Raw genomic sequence first — 18071 nt, forward strand, 5'->3', positions numbered from 1 at the left:
TCCCCATTCTGTAGCTGGGCACCTACACATTCCCTTAAGATGTATCTGTCCAATTCTGACATTCAGCAACTGGTTATTTTGCTTTTGAGAGCCTCCCAAAATTTCCTGTTCAGGAAATAAGATCATAAACCAGCTAGTAGTTTTTCTTGTGAGCTCACTTTAATAGAAGCCACATTCCTCAAAGTATTTCTGCTGCTCTATAATTCCTAGGTTTTCACTGTTCTCTCTTAAGAAGTGGTCTGCTGCACCATTAGGCTCCCACTCCCACCCTGCCCTTTACCTGCTGCAAAGCCTCTAATACAGTTTGCCTGTTCATCTTCAAGATCTGCAGCTTGGATTCATATTTCACCCTCCTGTCAGGCACCACTGCCATCAAGTTGAAACGGATGTCATGATATGGTTCCCTGCATAAAGACCACACCTGATTAAATATTCCAGTTCTAAATATTTTAGCAGCATCTCTCCTTTTGCCACCTATGTCATTCCAACAAAGCACAGTGTCATAGATTCTAGCACTGGATTAGACTGATGAACTTGTTGGTATGTATGGATACTCTTCCAGGAGCAGCAAGTCTTAGGGTCAGGTTTTAACCTCATCATGCAGCTTCTGCAAAGAGGCAGGTACCATTACTGTACCAAAGTCATGCCAACAGAACATGATCTAGCAAGAAAAAAGTTTTGTCTCTTCATAAGTACACCTCTAAAGTTGTCACACAAACCTAGCCAATGTTCACTTCAGACTAATTTAGGCATTTACCCTGCTGTAGCGAGTCCAATCCTCTCCATAATAACTCTCCTGGCTTTGTCTGTCCATTCCTCATCTTCTGCCCACGGCCCTAAAAAAGCAAGAAGAGGCAAAAACAGACATGTAGGGTGAAATATTCCTGCATTCAATTGCTACCAGGGCTTGAACTGAGGGGGCTTTCCTCCTGTGCAAAACTAATGAGGGTAAAAGCAGCAAAACATTACAGGGATCAGCCAAAGAATGAGAATAGTCTGAGTTGTCCATATGGATGAGAGGAGGATTCTAAACAATGTATGCTACCTGCAAAGTAAACTTGTTTAAGAAACACGTGGAATTCACTGCCACAGGAGGTTGTGGCGGCTACAAGCATAGCCAGCTTCAAGAGGGGATTGGATAAAAATATGGAGCAGAGGTCCATCAGCAGCCACAGTATATTACTGGAACTATCATAGGACTTCCAGGAAAATGGCACAGTGATGGGGAGAGCTTGACTGAGGGCTCTTTGCAAGCACCTCCAATTACAAGCTTTAGAGGGGGTCTCCTTCTTGAGACACCCCTTAAAAGAGCATCGGGAAGATGCTCTGTAGCAAAGGGAGTTGGCAGGAACTTTGGAGGGGAAACGGAGGCTTCTCTACCAGCTCTTGCCTTTCCCTTGCTGAAGTTTGTAAACGCCTTGTGCGTTTGAACTGGGTCGCCGGAATACAGAGCAGTGAGGATACTGGATAATCCATGTACTTATTTTATTCTATCGACCATCTGGGAAAAAAAGAATAATTTAATTTGGATTACTGGCTGTAAGACAACAAAGAATAAAAGACTGACTTACCTAAAGTTGATGAGACGGAGCAGAGAAGGGAAGTGGTAGCAGTTTCAGATGAAGACGGAAAGCAACAAAGCGATGGAGTGGAGCATGGACTTTAAAAGACTGAGAGTTTAAAAAGTGAGGTGGCAAGAACGAGAGGGAACAAGAGAGGAAGTTAAGAAAGCAAAGAAAGAAGTAAAACGAGGACAGGGTGTTTGGTGGAGGCAGCGGTTAAGAGAGGTGAAAAGAGAGAGAGAGTGAAGAGAGATTGAGAATGTGCGTCTTGTGTGAGGTGAGTGAGAGAACGGATAGATACACATTTAAAGAGACCGTGTTGAAGGTACGGACAGGCTGGAAGGAGAGACGAGTGAAGCAGAAGGTGCAGAGGGTTGGTGTTGGAGAATGTTAGAAGAGGCACCATTTTAGAGAGAACAAAAGGAGGAAGAGGCGGTTTTTAGCGGGGCCGCGGCTGCTGCTTCAAAGAGTGGGTGGCTGATTTGGAACGTTGTGTCAAGAAACGAAAAGAGCGATCTGGAGAACCCTGTACTGTGTTTATGTGGGGTGTGTAATAGAGACGTGGAAAACTAAAATGGCTTATTGAGAAAGTCTGGAACGGAGTCACAGGGGCTTCTGGGAAGAAGGAGGAAGAACTAGATACAGTGGACTGAGACGCTCTAGAAACAGAAGTTGTGGAGGAGGAAGTAAGACTGCTAATACCTAAATGAAAGTGAATGCAGATTGGAACTTAATATATGTAATGTGCGTGACGGAGATGACAGAAACGGAGTAATGAATGTAATAATTTAAATTGAACTGGGATAAAATTGGTAAGTTTAACATGATTGGTGATATTTTAAAAATTATAACAACTAGTTAATTGTAATTAATTGTAGAAGTAATGATATGAATAACTGTGATTAACTGAGCTAATGAACTTAATTTGAGTGAATGAATTTAATTAATGAGAATAATTAAGAATATTTAGAGTGTAATGAATTGTAAGGAAGGTGTGTGTGTAAATATTACCAATGTCAATGAAGTAAATAAGAATTAAATTTGATAAGAGGGCATTAAGGACCATATAGAGGATTATATGTAGGTAATAGAAGCAAGTGTCTTCAGGAGAGTTCTACAGTTTAAGTGTAATCTAAGCAATCTTCAACCTCTGTGAAGGTAGTAAGGTGAAAAAGGGAAAGAAATATGGAAACGAAGATAAAAAACAGGGCAGGGCACCTCACCAGGTGAGAACAGCATTAAACCAGAATGCTACTGAGAAACTGCAGAACATAATGACAGGTTTTAAACAAAACCAAGCGCCGTTAGAGGAGATTAAGCTTGAACTAAAAGAAGAAATAAGACTAATGATAAAGTTGATGAATTTCAGCAACAACTCCTACTCAATAATCAACACACACACAAGTTATAAACTAAAGTTGATGCATTGGATGATAAAATGATAGCTATGTCTGCCACAATGCAAGAATACAAGACTAAATGTTCAGACATTGATAGAAGTGCTAAATTAGAAATGGACAAAGCTGCGTATATTCTGATGTTTCAGAATCTTCCAGAAGAGAAGAGGGAAGATATATATAGGAAAATCAATGATCTCTTGATATTAGGTGAAGAAGAGGCAGTAAAAGATATTAAACAGGGGATAGACTGGGTTAAAAGGGTTGCCTCAGCTTACACAAAGAAATATAATTTACCAAGAGATGTTAAATTCATGAAAGTCTCGACTTGTGAGGCGATTTTGAGAGCTACTATAGAAATTGACCTAACGTGGAAAGATAACAAAATAAAAATCTTAAAAGAAATACCCTGGAGTATATGACAGAGAAGAAGTGGCTATAAGAAATTGACAGCATGGCTGACTGAAAAGGCTATCCAATTTAGATGGCTAGTACCAGAAGGTGTCTTCTTCACATTTCAAGGTAAAAGATTTAACATAACATCAACATTTAAAGTACAAGAATTTTTGAATAGCTACATAGAAGACAACGGTCAAGAATCAGATTCGGAGGAAGAGGAAAGAGAAGATGAAGAAGGAAATAAAAATAGAGATGGAGTAGTAGTTTTAAAAAGAAAAAAAGAATGAAAACAAGATCGCAAACACAAACAGCAAGAAAAAATAGTAGATAGTAATATACTAAAGGAATGGGCAAGATAGGACTACAAATAACTACAATAAATGTTAATGGATTAAAAGCACCACAAAAAAGAAAGAAAATCTTCTTTAAAAAATTATGGGCTGATATAATATGTCTGCAAGAGACACACATTACTAAAAAAGATGTGAAATATCTTCAAAACAAAAAACTAGACCAACTATATGTATCAGCAGATCAAAGAAAAAGAGGGGTTGCAATTGATATCAAAGGCCAGATTGAATCTAGACTGTTATACGCAGCAGACAATAGCAGAGTATTGTTGACTGAAATAATACATAATGGGGAAAAAAATATTGCTAGGAAATATATATGCTCCAAATGAAAAGCAAGAAGAATTCTATAAGGCTATTCATGATAGAATTATCAAGTTTGATTACCAAGAGCACTGTATTATAGGCAATTTCAACGCAGTCTTTGATGCTGATATAGACAAATTTGAAAAAAAGATTAAAAAGAAACATCGTAGTCAACTGCCTAGAATTTTTATTAAGATGGCGGATGAATTAAGTCTAATAAATGCCTGGAGAACAAAAAAAATCTTAGAACCAAAGATTGCACTTACTATTCTGAGGTACATGATTCGTGCTCCAGGATAGACATGTGCTGGATCTCAACCTCCCTATCCCCTCTATTAGAAGAAGCTGTCATACTGCCCAAGACATTTGCAGACCACAACCCGTTACAGATTACATTTTCAAGTCTTGTAGAAAGTGCTTGATGGACTTTGAATCTCCAGATTCTAAAGGAAGAAGTATTCTTGAAAGAAGCCAAAAAGGAAATTAAAATATTCTTTGAACAGAATTTGGAAAAAGATACATCAATCCAAATAATATGTGACACTTTTAAGGCCTTTTTTAGGGGAATTACAATTTGATATTCCTCGAGGAGGAAGAGAGATAGAATGAAAACTTATAATCAACTTGTAGGAAAACTGCATATACAAGAGAAAATGCAAAAAGAGAAAAATCCAGAGGAAATTAGAATGAAAATCCAGAGTATACAACATCAGTTTAATTTATTGTTAAATGAAGAACTGGAGAAAAAATTAAAATGGGCTAAACAAGATGTTTTTGAAAATGCCAACAAAGTTAACAGATGGTTGGCTTACAGATTAAGGAAGGAAAGGGAGAAGAAAATGATAAGGACCCTGAAAAATGAAAATCTGGAGGAGGTCTCACAAAAAAACAAATAGAAGAAATTAGAATTCATTAGAATTTTTTATCAAAAGCTGTATAAAAAACAGGAAAAATTGGAAATACAACAAGTAGAATATATAAATCAGGTCAAAATAAAAAAAATATCGAGAGAACAACAAAAAATCTTAGACAGCCCTATAACAGTACAAGAGATTGTGGACATGATAAGAATTCAAAAAACAAAACTCTGGGCCCAGATGGATTACCAGCAGAATTGTTTATATGTTTTGAAGAAGTGATATTATTCCCCTATAAGAGAGTTATAGAGGGTATAAAGCAAACATCAAAGGTACCAGACTCTTGGAATGAAGCATTGATTTCCTTGATACACAAAGAGGGATCCGACTCAACGGACATGAATTACAGGCCTATATCACTTTTAAACTCAGATTATATAATATTCGCTGCCATTTTGGCGCAAAGAATTAAGAAAGTCATTCCAGATGTGATACATGAAGATCAATCTGGTTTTATCCCAAAAAGACAGATGAGACAAAATATAAGATCTTAAATATTTTGGAATTTTACCGAGAACATCCAAATAAGCAAATGGTCTGTATCATGTTGGATGCAGAAAAAGCATTCGACAATGTAAACTGGGCAGTCATATTAAAATGCCTAGAAGATATTGGTTGTGGAGAATACTTTAGATGCTTGGTTCAAGCTATTTATTCTCATCAGAAAGCCAGAATTAATGTTAATGGAGAACCATCAGACTTAATTTCTATTGAACAAGGTACAGGGCAAGGATGTCCTCTTTTGCCATTATTGTTTGTATTGACTTTGGAATATCTGATTGATCCTATTCGAAAAGATCAGGAAATAAGAGGAACAAAGATTTAAAGTCCAGGCATTTGCTGATGACTTGACGTTCATACTAGAGGAACTGATTAACTCAACTGATGTTAAAAGAAAAGCTGAAACAGTTTGCTGAAGTAGCAGGTTTTAAAGTGAATTACCAAAAAACTAAGTTTTTAGCAAAAAATATGTCAAAGGAACAAATTATTGAATTAGAGAATAAATCTGGCTTTGGATATGAAAAAAAGGTAAAATACCCGGGAATTCATTTAACAGCCGAATTGAAAACCCTGAAAAATGACAACTATGATAAGAGTTTGAAATAAAAACAGACTTAGAGAAATGGCAAGATTTACAACTCTCACTTTAGGAAGAATTGCAACAATAAAAATGAATGTCTTACCCTAGAATGTTGTTCCTGTTTCAAATGATCCCGATCATGTTACCATCATCCTTTTTTCAACAGTTAAATAAGATAGTATCTAAATTTATATGGCAAAACAAAAGGCCCAGAATTAAATTGAAAATTTTACAGGACATTAAACAAAGAGGCGAATTTGCATTGCCTTATTGGCAGACATATTATAAAGCATGTACGTTGATGTGGGCAGAAGACTGAATGTTGCTGGAGAATAAAAAGTTATTGATTTTGGAGGGAGTGGATCTTCTTAGAGGCTGGCACTCTTACATCTGGTACCAAATACCTTCAAAAGATAGTACATTCCTTAGATGTGAAAGCAGAAAATCTATTTATAGAATTTGGGTGGGAATTAAATCGCAAATTTATAAATACATGCCGAAGTGGTTATCACCAGTGGAAGTTTCTGTACACCCAAACCTATTTAAATGGGAAGCAACACATACCTATGGATCCCTATTAGAAGATAGGTGAAATTTGAAGATATGAGGAAAATGTACAATTAGATTGGTGGACAAAAATGCAAGTAAAATCTAGATATAAATGTGATAAAGAATTTGGATTTGCTAAAAAGACAAATGAATTCAATTATATAATTTCTGGAACCAATGAGAAACTGATAAAAATCTATAATTTTTTATTAGAGATTAGAATGCAGGATGAAATTATTAAAGAAAGCATGATAAAATGGATGCAAGATATTGGGCACACTACAGAACTCTCAGAATGGGAGAAACTATGGAGAGAAAATATAAAACTTACAAGATCGTCCACCTTTAAGGAAAACCTTTACAAAATGGTGTACAGATAGTACACTACACTAGAGAAATTGTCTAAGATGTATCCAAATATCTCCAATAAATGCTAGAAGTGTAAAAGGGTAAAGGGTACACTTTACCACATTTGGTGGCAATGTGATAAGGCTAGGAAATATTGGGGTCAAATTAACAGCTGGATCCAAAAAATATTGAAAATAGTTAATACTTACCTGAACTGTTATTTGTTGAATATGTGTCCGAACTCTGTCTAAATTAACAAATAGATTTCTGTTACATGCCGTAACTGCAGCAAGATTGATTTATGCTAGGTACTGGAAAACCCAGCAGATACCAAGAAAAGAGGAATTTCTTCAAAAATTGCTCGAGATAGCCGAAATGGCTTTTAACAGTTAAGTTGAAAGAAGGAAATATGCAAGAATGTAAAGAAACCTGGAAGCCATTATATGATTGGCTGAAGGTAAAAAGTTAATTTATGAAATAGACACTTGGTAAATTAGCGTGGTTTGTCAAACAGGAGATGGAACATAAATAAAGTTGATTTATGAAATATAAGTCCTTGAAACAGATAATGATGGAATATGTTGTATGTAAATTAGTTTGATCCTTATTCTCCAGTATATGTTTTGTCTTTTTTGTGTCTCACTGTCTAAAATAATATTAATTAAAAAATTTAAAAAGAAATAACTGTCATAATAGGTGATTTTAACTACCCTCACACTGATTGGGTCAATATGTGTTCAAGTCAGGAGAAAGAGACTGAGTTTCTAGACACTCTCAATTATTGTGATATGGAGCAGATGGACACAGAACCTACCAGAAGAGAAGCAATCCTGGGCTTGGACCTAAGTAATGCCCAAGAGCAGGTGAGAGATGTAAAAATGATAGCACCACTTGGGAACAGTGACCATAATGTTATTGAGTTCAACATTTGTATAAATAGGGAGTTGCCCAAAAGACCAATACAGCCACTTTTAACTTTAAAAAGGGTAACTTCTCTGCGATTAGGAGGCATGTGAAGAGGAAACTGAAAGGAAAGGTAAAAAGGGTCAAAATCCTTTGGGAAGCTTGGAGGCTATTTAAAACTACAATCCTAGAAGCTCAAATGAAATATATATCTCAGGTTAGGAAAGGCACAAATAAGTATAGAAAAAGGCCTGCATGGTTAACGGACAAAATAAAGGAAGCTGTAAAAAGTAAGGATTCCTTTAAGTGGTGGAAAGCTAGTCCAAGTGAGATTAATAAAAGGGAGCATAGGCTGTGGCAAATGAAATGAAAGTTGTGATCAGGCAGGCAAAAAAGGACTATGAGGAGCATATTGCAAAAAACATGAAGACCAACAATAAAAATTTCTTCAAATACTTTAGAAGCAGGAAACTAGCTGGGAGGCAGTGGGGCCCTTGGATGACCAAGGGGTAAAAAGATTACTGACGGACAATAGGGAAATGGCTGAGAAGCTGAATGCATTTTTTGCCTCTGTCTTCACTGTGGAAGATGGGAAAGGCTTGCCCATTCCAGAACCACTGATTTTTGGGAGAGGTGTTGAAAGACCTGAGTTAGATTGAGATGATGAGAGAGGAGGTCCTACGAATGACAGACAATCTAATAACTGATAAATCACCAGGTCCAGATGGCATACATCCAAGAGTTCTGAAAGAACTAAAAGGTGAACTTGTGGGTCTCCTGACAAATATGCAATCTTTCATTAAAATCTGCCTCCATTCCTGAGGAGTAGAAGGTAGCTAATGTCCCCCATCTTTAAAAAGGGTTCCAGAGGAGATCCGGGAAATTACAGGCCAGTCAATCTGACTTCAATACCGAGAAAGTTTGTGGAAACCATTATTAAAGAGAGAATTAGTAGGCACATTGATGAACAAAAGTTATTGAGGAAGACTCAGCATGGGTTCTGTAAGGGAAGATCTTGTCTCACTAACCTGTTAGAGTCCTTTGAGGGGGTGAACAAACATATGGACAAAGGGAACCAATAGATGTTGTTTACCTTGACTTCCAGAAAGCTTTTGATAAAGTTTCTCATAAAAGGCTTCTAAGTAAGCTCTGGAGAGTCTTGGGATAAGAGGACAAGTCCTCTTGGGGATCAAAAACTGGCGAATAGGAAACAGAGAGTGAGTAAAAATGGGCAATTTTTGCAGTGGAGGGTGGTAAGCAGTTGGGTACCACAGGGCTCAGTACTGGATACAATGCTTTTTAACTTGTTCATTAATGATTTGGAGTTGGGAGTAAGCAGTGAACTGGCTAAATTTGAAGATGACACTAAATTGTTCAGGGTGGTGAGAACCAGGGAGGATTGTGAGGCACTCCAACACTTTGATGGGGTCTGAACCAGTGTTCCCTCTAAGCTGAGTTAGCATGAGCTAGCTCACAGATTTTTAGCCTCCAGCTCACCGATTTTTGTCTTAGCTCACGAAGGATGACCCCAGAGCACAATAATTTATGCAGCAGCTCACAACTTTAATACCAGTAGCTCACAAAGTAGAATTTTGCTCACAAGACTCCGCAGTATAGAGGGAACATTGGTCTGAACTGGTGGAGACTGATCAAGAGAGAGATCTTGGAGTCATAGTAGATAACTCACTGAAAATGTCAAGACTGTGTGCAACTGCAATAAAAAAGGCCAATGCCATGCTGGGGATTATTAGGAAGGAAATTGAAAACAAATCCGTCAGTATCATAATGCCTCTGTACAAATTGATGGTATGGCCTTATTTGGAGTACTGTGTACAATTCTGGTAACCACACCTCAAAAAAGGTATTATAGCATTGGAAAAAGTACAGAAAGAGGCAACTAGAATGAATAAAGAGTTGGAACACTTTCCCTATGAAGAAAGGTTAAAGCTTGTGGGACTCTTTAGCTTGGAAAAATGACAACTGAGGCGTGACAAGATTATGCATTGGATAAAGTAGAGAATTAAGTACTTTTCTCCCTTTCTCACAATACAAGAATGAATGGGCACTCAATGAAATTGCTGAGCAGTTGGGTTAAAAGAAAGTACTTCTTCACCCAAAGGGTGATTAACACACAGAATTCGCTGCCACACATGGTGGCAGCTGCAAGCATAGACAGCTTCACGAGCGGATTGGATCAACATATGGAGCAGAGGTCCATCATTAGCTATTACCCACAGTGTATTGTTGGAACTCTGTCTGGGGCAGTGATGCTCTATATTCTTGGTGTTTGGGGAGGCACAGTGGGAGGACTTCTAGTGTCCTGGCTCCAATGGTGGACCTCCTAATGGCACCTGGGTTTTTTTACCACTGTGTGACAGTGTTGTACTGGATGGGCCATTGGCCTGATCCAACATGGCTCATTTTATGATCTTGTATTTCTAAAGCATACTGTATATTACTAAGAGCTTCTGATAAGATAAATACAGTGATTCCTCTGTACAATGGGAATAACAGACCATCAGTAAGATAGTGCATCAACATTTCCCAGACTGCAGCTGAGCAAACACACAAGTTAAGGGATCCCTCACCATGATCAATGGGATAAACTTTCAAGCCATCCAGTTCAAAGAGCCGTCCCTTGATGGGAACATAGCTGACAAAGTGAAACGCCTCCATGGTCCGCACAGCACTGATCCCATTCTGTTTTTCTGGCAAATGCCGCGGCTCTGGCCTGCCAACACAGCAAACAAACATAGTCAAAGAAGATGGGCTGTACTTCATTGGGTAGACAATGATGTCCTACCATCCCACTTACCTAGCATGACTGTTATGGGCTTTGGCCAATTCTGGGGCATTCCCAATTGCATAGCCTTTGCTCTGGAAAAATAAAGAAGAGCAAAAAAGTAGATAAGATTTTTCCAAAATCATACATGTCCCCCCCCCCCCCCCAAGCCCGTTTCCCCCCATCATTCTAAGGGAAATCCTCTATGCAGTTGCCCAAAGTAATTTCCTTTCTTTAACAGAAGGTGGTGGGAGGGGGAGCTCAACAGAATTCATAACAATACACTTGGGACAGCAGTATGCTTATTGGAAAATATGTACAACTATGTTCAGAGTCTATGGCAATAGTTTCACCAGCAACTTTTTTTTCCAAACAACCAAACTAGTCATCCACAATTGCATTTACCAATAAAGTCAAGAGCCTAGTGGACCTAACCACTGAACCTCATCCCCCAGACACAAAGGATGTGAACACATTAAATGATTCAGCACAGCATTTTCAGCTCCTGTTCATCTAATGCCTCCCTGTTATATGGTGATATTGATAAACTGGTATGCATACTTCAAAAAAGGTTCTTCAAACTGCCAAAGAAAGCCGCCCCCCGCCAACAAAATAAAGGAATAGATCAAGTTCTAGAGAAAGGGAATGCCACTGAGATAGAAATTTTTAGAAAAGTACTTGGGAGATCAACAGCCCACAATGGATCTTGGTATGCCCTCATCTGCACACTGCCACACCATACCTCTGGACTAAACCCTTTAGTGAACTCCTTCATTCGGCTCAGGGTTGGCCCCAGATCCACATTGCTGCAGTTCAGAAGGACACTCAACAAGGCATGTGTGGCACAAGAATTGGGAATCAGCTATACAAAAATGAGACAAAAGAACATTTATGTTCAATTTGAAAAAGCAATCTGGGAATAGCCAGGCTTGGCAAATTTGCCCTACAGCAGTGATTTCAGATCAATTATTGAAGCAAACAGTGCCTTAAACAAACCTTCTATTTCCCACTACAAAGTAATTTATCAGCAATCACAGAAGCAGAAAGAATCAAAACATCATGAAGTTCTACCCCTGCTATGAGACCCACCCAACTATTCTCCCAGCAGTCCTACAGAGATCAAGCTAGTCAGGATAGATCAGAGTAATTTATTTATAGAAGGTATCTGTAACCCACACTTTTAACTATGAAGTTCCCAAGATGGTTCTGCCATGCTATTTACTATGGCAGCCTTCCTCTCCGACAGAAAAGTCCCTTAAGCCAAAGTGCCGACCAGCTAATGCAGGACAAACTTGACAACCATGGCTCTCTTTACATCCAAACCCACCCCTGAACATGAAGACAGAAGAACAGACAGGAAGGTAAAATTAGAACATATCCTTGTATTCTAAAAAGTTTCTATACCACCTTATCCTGTGTTTCATGTACCTTACATCATCAGAATTTAGCAATTCCATTTCCCAGCAATAAAATAAAGCACTGGCAGAAAATTCCTTATAAAAATGGACCATCTTGAAGAAAACTGCCAATGAATGTGCCCTCTGAGCTTTCTGCAGCAGTCTGGTCCATAAAATTGAAGTGTAACAAAAAAGGTAAAAGATTTTGCACCTGACAAATACAGGACATTGCTTAAAACCCCGTTTTCAGAACTAAATCTGGCATGTGAGTTCATTAATATTAAACCGTGAGAAAGCTGAATCATCTTTAAAGGTGCAAAACAGATGTAGAAGCAGCTGCCCATTTTTGACAGGTTAAGAGGGAGAACTGACAGCAAAGCAAGAGTTGGTAAAAAATACAAATTATGACAAAAAATGTAAATGAACAAATAAGCCATGTTCATTGCAAGAGCAGTAAGTAATAATGAGACAGAATGAGAACTGCCCTTACTTACAAGGATGCTGTACTCTGGCTCTAATTTCTAATAAGTACAAGAGCAGGGGTGTCAAACTCATTTGCTATGAGGGCCAGATTTGACATAAATGAGACCTTGTCGGACCAGGCCTTGTGTGTCATAAAATGTAATGCCAGGTAGCGGAGATATAAACTTTATAAGACACAAACACAAGATTTTTTTTAAAAACTTAAAAGATTAGAACTCTTGCAATATTTTGTTTATTTAACAGTTTCTGATAACTGACACCTCTTGCTCTGAATTATTGCAACAAAATCTGGAGACAATGTCTGTGCTGTAACAATATTGAGTATGCTGTTCAGGTGTGTATCTGTAAGTTGCAAACTTACTTTTGATTTACTGACGTTCACTACAGAAATCTCATAGTTAATGCTTTTAGCCTAAGACTCAGGGGAAAACATTAAATGGCTGGGCACTGCGAGTTTTTATACATAAATTTCTTTATGTACTGGTCAGCCAATGGAGAAAACAGAGACTTTGCTCTGTAGCTCCTGTGGGATTGAGCAAGCCCGGCAAAGCAAGCTGTGATGCAGAATGAGGCGAGAGAGAAGGAAGCAGATGACAGTGAGTTGTTTGTGGGCCTGATAGGAGGCCTCTGGTGGCCTGATCTGGCCTTCAGGCCACACGTTGGACACCCCTGTCCTAGTTTAACTGAATGAAGTTATGACTCCTGGTCTGGAAGGCCTTACTCCTTATAGCAGATGTATTGAAAACAGCTAATTCAGCAAGGAGGGAGGCATTCTGTGAATACTTAAAAATACCACTTTCTCATCAGTATTACACATGTTGTGGATCTGATCCTAGAAATTTGTCCTCAGTATATGACATAAAATTGGCTCACAACAAGCTCTGGCTCTCTCTTACATGGAAGAGCTTTCGCTTTTCACTCATATCAGCTTACCTGATGAGCAAAGAACATGTTATTCACTATGTCATCATCAATTACAGATGTCTCATCTACCAGTGTAGAGACCTTTCGTCGGGACCTGCGCTCCTCGATCCATTTGAAGAGGAAAATGAATCCATACACTGGCCTGAAGAACAGAACGGAGACACTAGGGTAACAAAACCAAGCTCTGTCCTCCCAAATGCTGACCCAATCAGTGTGAAAAAAAAAATGTGAAATTTAATATGGAGATATTACTCTTCATTTTATCAGTGCCTTTTTTTCCCCTAAAGATCATGCTGCAATCCGTGCATGCCCAACTGTGGCTTCATGACTCTTGAAAGAAGGATCAGCCTTCTCATGAGAAGTGAGGAGTTGACATACCTGCTACCACAGCTGGACCCTGCCTTTTGACCTCAGCTGTGGCACTGCTAAGTAGGTGTAAGTATGACCATAACTTTTTAAAGGAGCCACATGTGATGGAAACTGCCCAAATGGGCATAAGCTCTTTCACCACCCATGTCACCCTTTACTAAGTTAAGATGACACTATTATCTAAACCTTTTGTTGTTGTTACCAGTGTTGTCATGAGTCTGCTCAGTGGCCTTATGGCTAGCTTTGAAGTTTCAATTCAGCTCTAGTCCAGCCCATGAAAAAGATTCACAGAAGACCTGGTGACAACTTCCACATAAAAATTTAACAATTTTGAAAGGAAACAAATGTGAATTCAACATGAATCTTTGCAAACATCGGGATCAGTCATACATCGGGGTCGGTCATACAATGCAGAAAGTTCTTTTGGCTTTCCCTCACCAACATCAGTGTTAGTTACTTACCCTTGGCATTTGCTCTGTAGATCATAGATTTCTTCAACTTGCACCCCTTTAACACCTATCAAAAATGCACAGTAAAAGTCAGTGTATGGAAAGCCCTGTAAAAATGGCCAGACAGATTATAGATTACTCACCAAAATCCTCTACTAGAAGAGTGAAGAGCCCTGCAAAGGAACAAGAAAGCAATACTTACTGAGCAGCACACATATTCAGAATACAAAAAAGATGACAAATTCTGCAATCAGAGAACAACAGGGGATGCCTTTCATTCCAGTCTCCTTTGTGCACACTTCACATGTATGTTCTTCCAACTCCAAGTGTACAATACGTACATGAACCAGTTCAAAAATCATCAAACATGCCTTTACTTTAATTCACAGCCATATGCTAGATGTAACTCTTTTTTCACCCTCGTACAGCAGTGTACTGCTACTGTACTGCTGCTACTTCCAGCCATCAAGAACTGCAATGGCAGCAATATGTATGCCTTTTATTGCAGTAGGTGCTACAAGAATAGAATCAATCAACAAGAGAAAAAGCAATCATATACCCTGCTGATCACAGGATGAAGAGGATAGAGAATGGATGGACATAAGTGAGCTGGAATAAGGTGCCGGGACCAAAGACTAACACATGCTCCAAACTTCAGGCATAGGCATTTGTGTTTAGAACATGCAGAGCAGCAAGACAATCTACAATGAGTTGGACACAGGGGAGCTGCCTGTAGGACAACACAGCCATCCATCTTTCATCTATGGGAGCTAGAACAGAATGCAGTGCATTGATGTGCTGAGAAAGCCAGTTTGGTGTGGTGGTTAACTGCACAGACTCTTACATGGGAGAAACAGGCTTGATTCCCCATTCTTCCACTTACAGCTGCTGGAATGGCCTTGGGTCCGCCATAGCTCTCGCAGCAGTCGTCCTTGAAAGGGCAACTTCTGGGAGAGCTCTCTCAGCCCAACCTACCTCACAGGGTGTTTGTTGTGGTGGGGGGGGGAAGATAAAGATTATGATTATGAGACTCAGAGTGAAGGGCGGGATATAAATCCAATATCTTCTTACCATAAGGAAGAACAAGTTTGCCACCCACTACCATTCTTCTTTTCAGCCACTTCTAACTGCACTTCCTCAGAGGTACCACTGATTTCAGTGACTTTTCCTTTCAAATAAATATGATAGGGAATTCCATCTCAACAGATAACAAGTCAAGATTTTTTTCTCCTCTGGGAACTGAGAAATGTAGAATTGGGTTGGAGAATAATCCTTCATAAATGTGAGTTCGGATGGAGGACCTAACATTAGGACAACTTAGAATCTGTGCAGCCTGATCCTATGCAAGCTTACTAACAATTAAGTGCTATTACATTCGGCAAACTTACTCTCAAATAACTACAAAGGAGTGCAGACTTAGTCATTTTGTTGATTTCACAGAGTTTAAAAGGAGGAAACATTTTCATACACTTCAGTGCATGCCTGTTATGGGTGAAATGGCAATTCTGATCTGTTCTGGCAGTTGAAATTAGTATTGTGGGTTAGAAAATTATCCAAGGTTATATTTTTCGGTTGAAAAATTCTACCTATGTAATAGTCTGTTTATCTATAGTTATCAGGGCTATTGCGCTGCCAATCAATCATGATAGATAGGATACATGTAGAATATGAACAACAACCTGCAACACTCAGTTCACTTGCCCAGAGAGGTTCTGAAATATTATAGGCCATTCCTGTAGATTATACAGTTGGCTCCTGGGTCGAAGAGGAGAACCAAAAGTGAGTTGAAAACATTATAATAATTATGCTTATAATTATGTAAGCCAGCTTCAGTCAAGGGAAAGGGAGTATAAACATTTGAATAAATTAATGTTCGTATATTTGCACTTAATTACTTGCAGTTTCAGACTGTATAGTTGCAGGACATGGAGAGGTAATTAGACTAATGGGAGCCCCTAGTTTGTGTTTACTCAATCCCACCCTCTTTATTACTTATAAAAACCTTAAGCTTAATGTTATTAAAATATTTGTGTATAGCTACATTGCAAGAATTAGTCTTTGAGAACAGTGTTCAAATTGTAAATTTAAAGCAAGTCACTTAAATCTTGTTTTAAAAAATGCTAGTTACAATAAAATAAGTGTCCTTGTAATGTTAAATTACTTGATTTAAACATTAATCCAAGAAAAGATTACTCCCCCCAAAAAAGACTATAGTAATTTTAACAGCAAACACACTGAAGTGGTAGCAAAAAAGATTTTAATCTGATCTACATAATAAAATACCTTGAACTGACCCAATTAAAACCTACCTTGGTACTCACAGAATTTGTCCAAAAGAATTTTTATTGTAATGATTGTTGTCTTTTATCCAAGAACATTTATACAGGGTTTTTTTAAAACTACTCAGTTGGAGCCTTATAAAGAAATATACCATATCACATACTATTTATTTATAAGATCACTTGGTTTCAACATTTTTCAATGTTTCATTTTCTACAGGAAATATGTATTGCCACAATAGCATCAATCTACTGTTGCACCCTTCTGTGATGTTTTCCTACATCATTTGTTATTTTTGTACCCTTACTTTCTTTGTTTGACAGAAAATATCTGGGCTCTTCTCTCAGTTTTGAAAAGTACATAGGAAGGGGTGATGGCGCAGGAATGGGACAAAAGAACGCATCTTTCACAATGTCAACAAGGGCTATGACCTGATAAGAGATGGACAGGTACACAGATCAGTTCCACGTACACCACTTGGCACACAGCATCACAGACCTAACATGCTTAGTTACCTACTGGGAGAACGAAGAGTGCGGTGACTTAAGCCCCTTGACCAACTTTTCTCATCGAAAAGCATACCTGCCTCCTTACCAACTTTGTGCATGGGGGTCTCCTCCCGGGCGCGCGCGCACCAATGACTGTTATTCCGCCATCATTAGCATCGTTACCCTCCCCCAGTCTACCTCGTTCTAGAGCCTCTCCAAAGGGAACAAGCCCACCACGTCCCTCAGGTCCAGCCTTGTCTCCAATCCCAGGCCAGGAACTCGCTTACTCACCAGGGTCGCTCTCCAGCTCCAGCCAGCCCTTATTCATTTTCCCCTGGGTCAGGCCTCAGCGCCATGACCGGCCCCCAGGCTGTCTTCCCCGCCACCTCCTCCCTCAAACCCACCAACAGCCCACCAACCTACTACAACAACAGAACCCCTCAGGCTTTATAACACCGCCTTTTGCATCGACGTCACATCAGTGCGACGGCCGTTGCATTGGCCGTCAGACAGACCTGACGCATGCGCATAGAGTGAAAACAGATTGCGGCAACGGGAGACTGACGGGAGGGTGCGTTGTGTCCTTTCCGCACAACTTGTCTATGGTGTAAGAGTAGCGCGCGTTCGCGCTTTTGTGGGCGGGTCTTAAGAGTATTTTGCCCTTGGAGACTAGAAGAAGAAGAAGACTGCAGATTTATACCCCACCCTTCTCTCTGAATCAAAGACTCAGAGTCGCTTACTAGGGCTTCTGGCTTTGCGAATTGACATCTTGGTACCGAAGGAATTGACAGCGCTGTTGTAAATAGGTCTACTTAGAATCTTACTCCCGAGGGGGGGGGGGGGACACAATTTTAGGATTGCACGGTAAAGCTGCAAGCATGGAGAGTACACACTGAACTTGGGAGTAATCCCATTAAAAATAAGAGGGCTTTATTTTTGAGTAAACATGAACTGGCTTGGACTTAAAGACACTTTAGGGCAGGGAAAGAAAAGATACTAGAGATTATTTGGGATCACAGCTCTCTCCCTTCTACTTTCGAGTTGTAAACTCTAGCCTGGAATTTATAAGAATAATAATTATTAAACT

General features: G+C 39.1%; 1 protein-coding gene across 2 annotated transcripts in view; it reads right to left on the reverse strand.

The window, feature by feature from the left end:
- Positions 1-17416, reverse strand: part of BAP1 (BRCA1 associated protein 1) — a 36141-nt gene extending 18725 nt beyond the window's left edge. The window contains exons 1-9 of one of the 2 annotated variants that reach the window (XM_060239974.1): positions 17276-17416; positions 14360-14389; positions 14229-14283; positions 13408-13540; positions 11337-11456; positions 10628-10689; positions 10401-10543; positions 758-836; positions 281-404 (exon numbers count right to left, since the gene is read on the reverse strand). In XM_060239974.1, coding sequence (XP_060095957.1) covers positions 281-404; positions 758-836; positions 10401-10543; positions 10628-10689; positions 11337-11456; positions 13408-13540; positions 14229-14283; positions 14360-14389; positions 17276-17312 — 783 coding nt within the window. In that variant the 5' untranslated portion in view covers positions 17313-17416. The remainder of the gene's footprint in view (positions 1-280; positions 405-757; positions 837-10400; positions 10544-10627; positions 10690-11336; positions 11457-13407; positions 13541-14228; positions 14284-14359; positions 14390-17275) is intronic. The other variant, XM_060239975.1, reaches the window with a different exon arrangement.
- Between the last annotated feature and the right edge of the window lie 655 nt (positions 17417-18071).

Source organism: Heteronotia binoei, chromosome 5, assembly GCF_032191835.1.
Source record: "Heteronotia binoei isolate CCM8104 ecotype False Entrance Well chromosome 5, APGP_CSIRO_Hbin_v1, whole genome shotgun sequence".
NCBI lineage: Eukaryota > Metazoa > Chordata > Lepidosauria > Squamata > Gekkonidae > Heteronotia > Heteronotia binoei.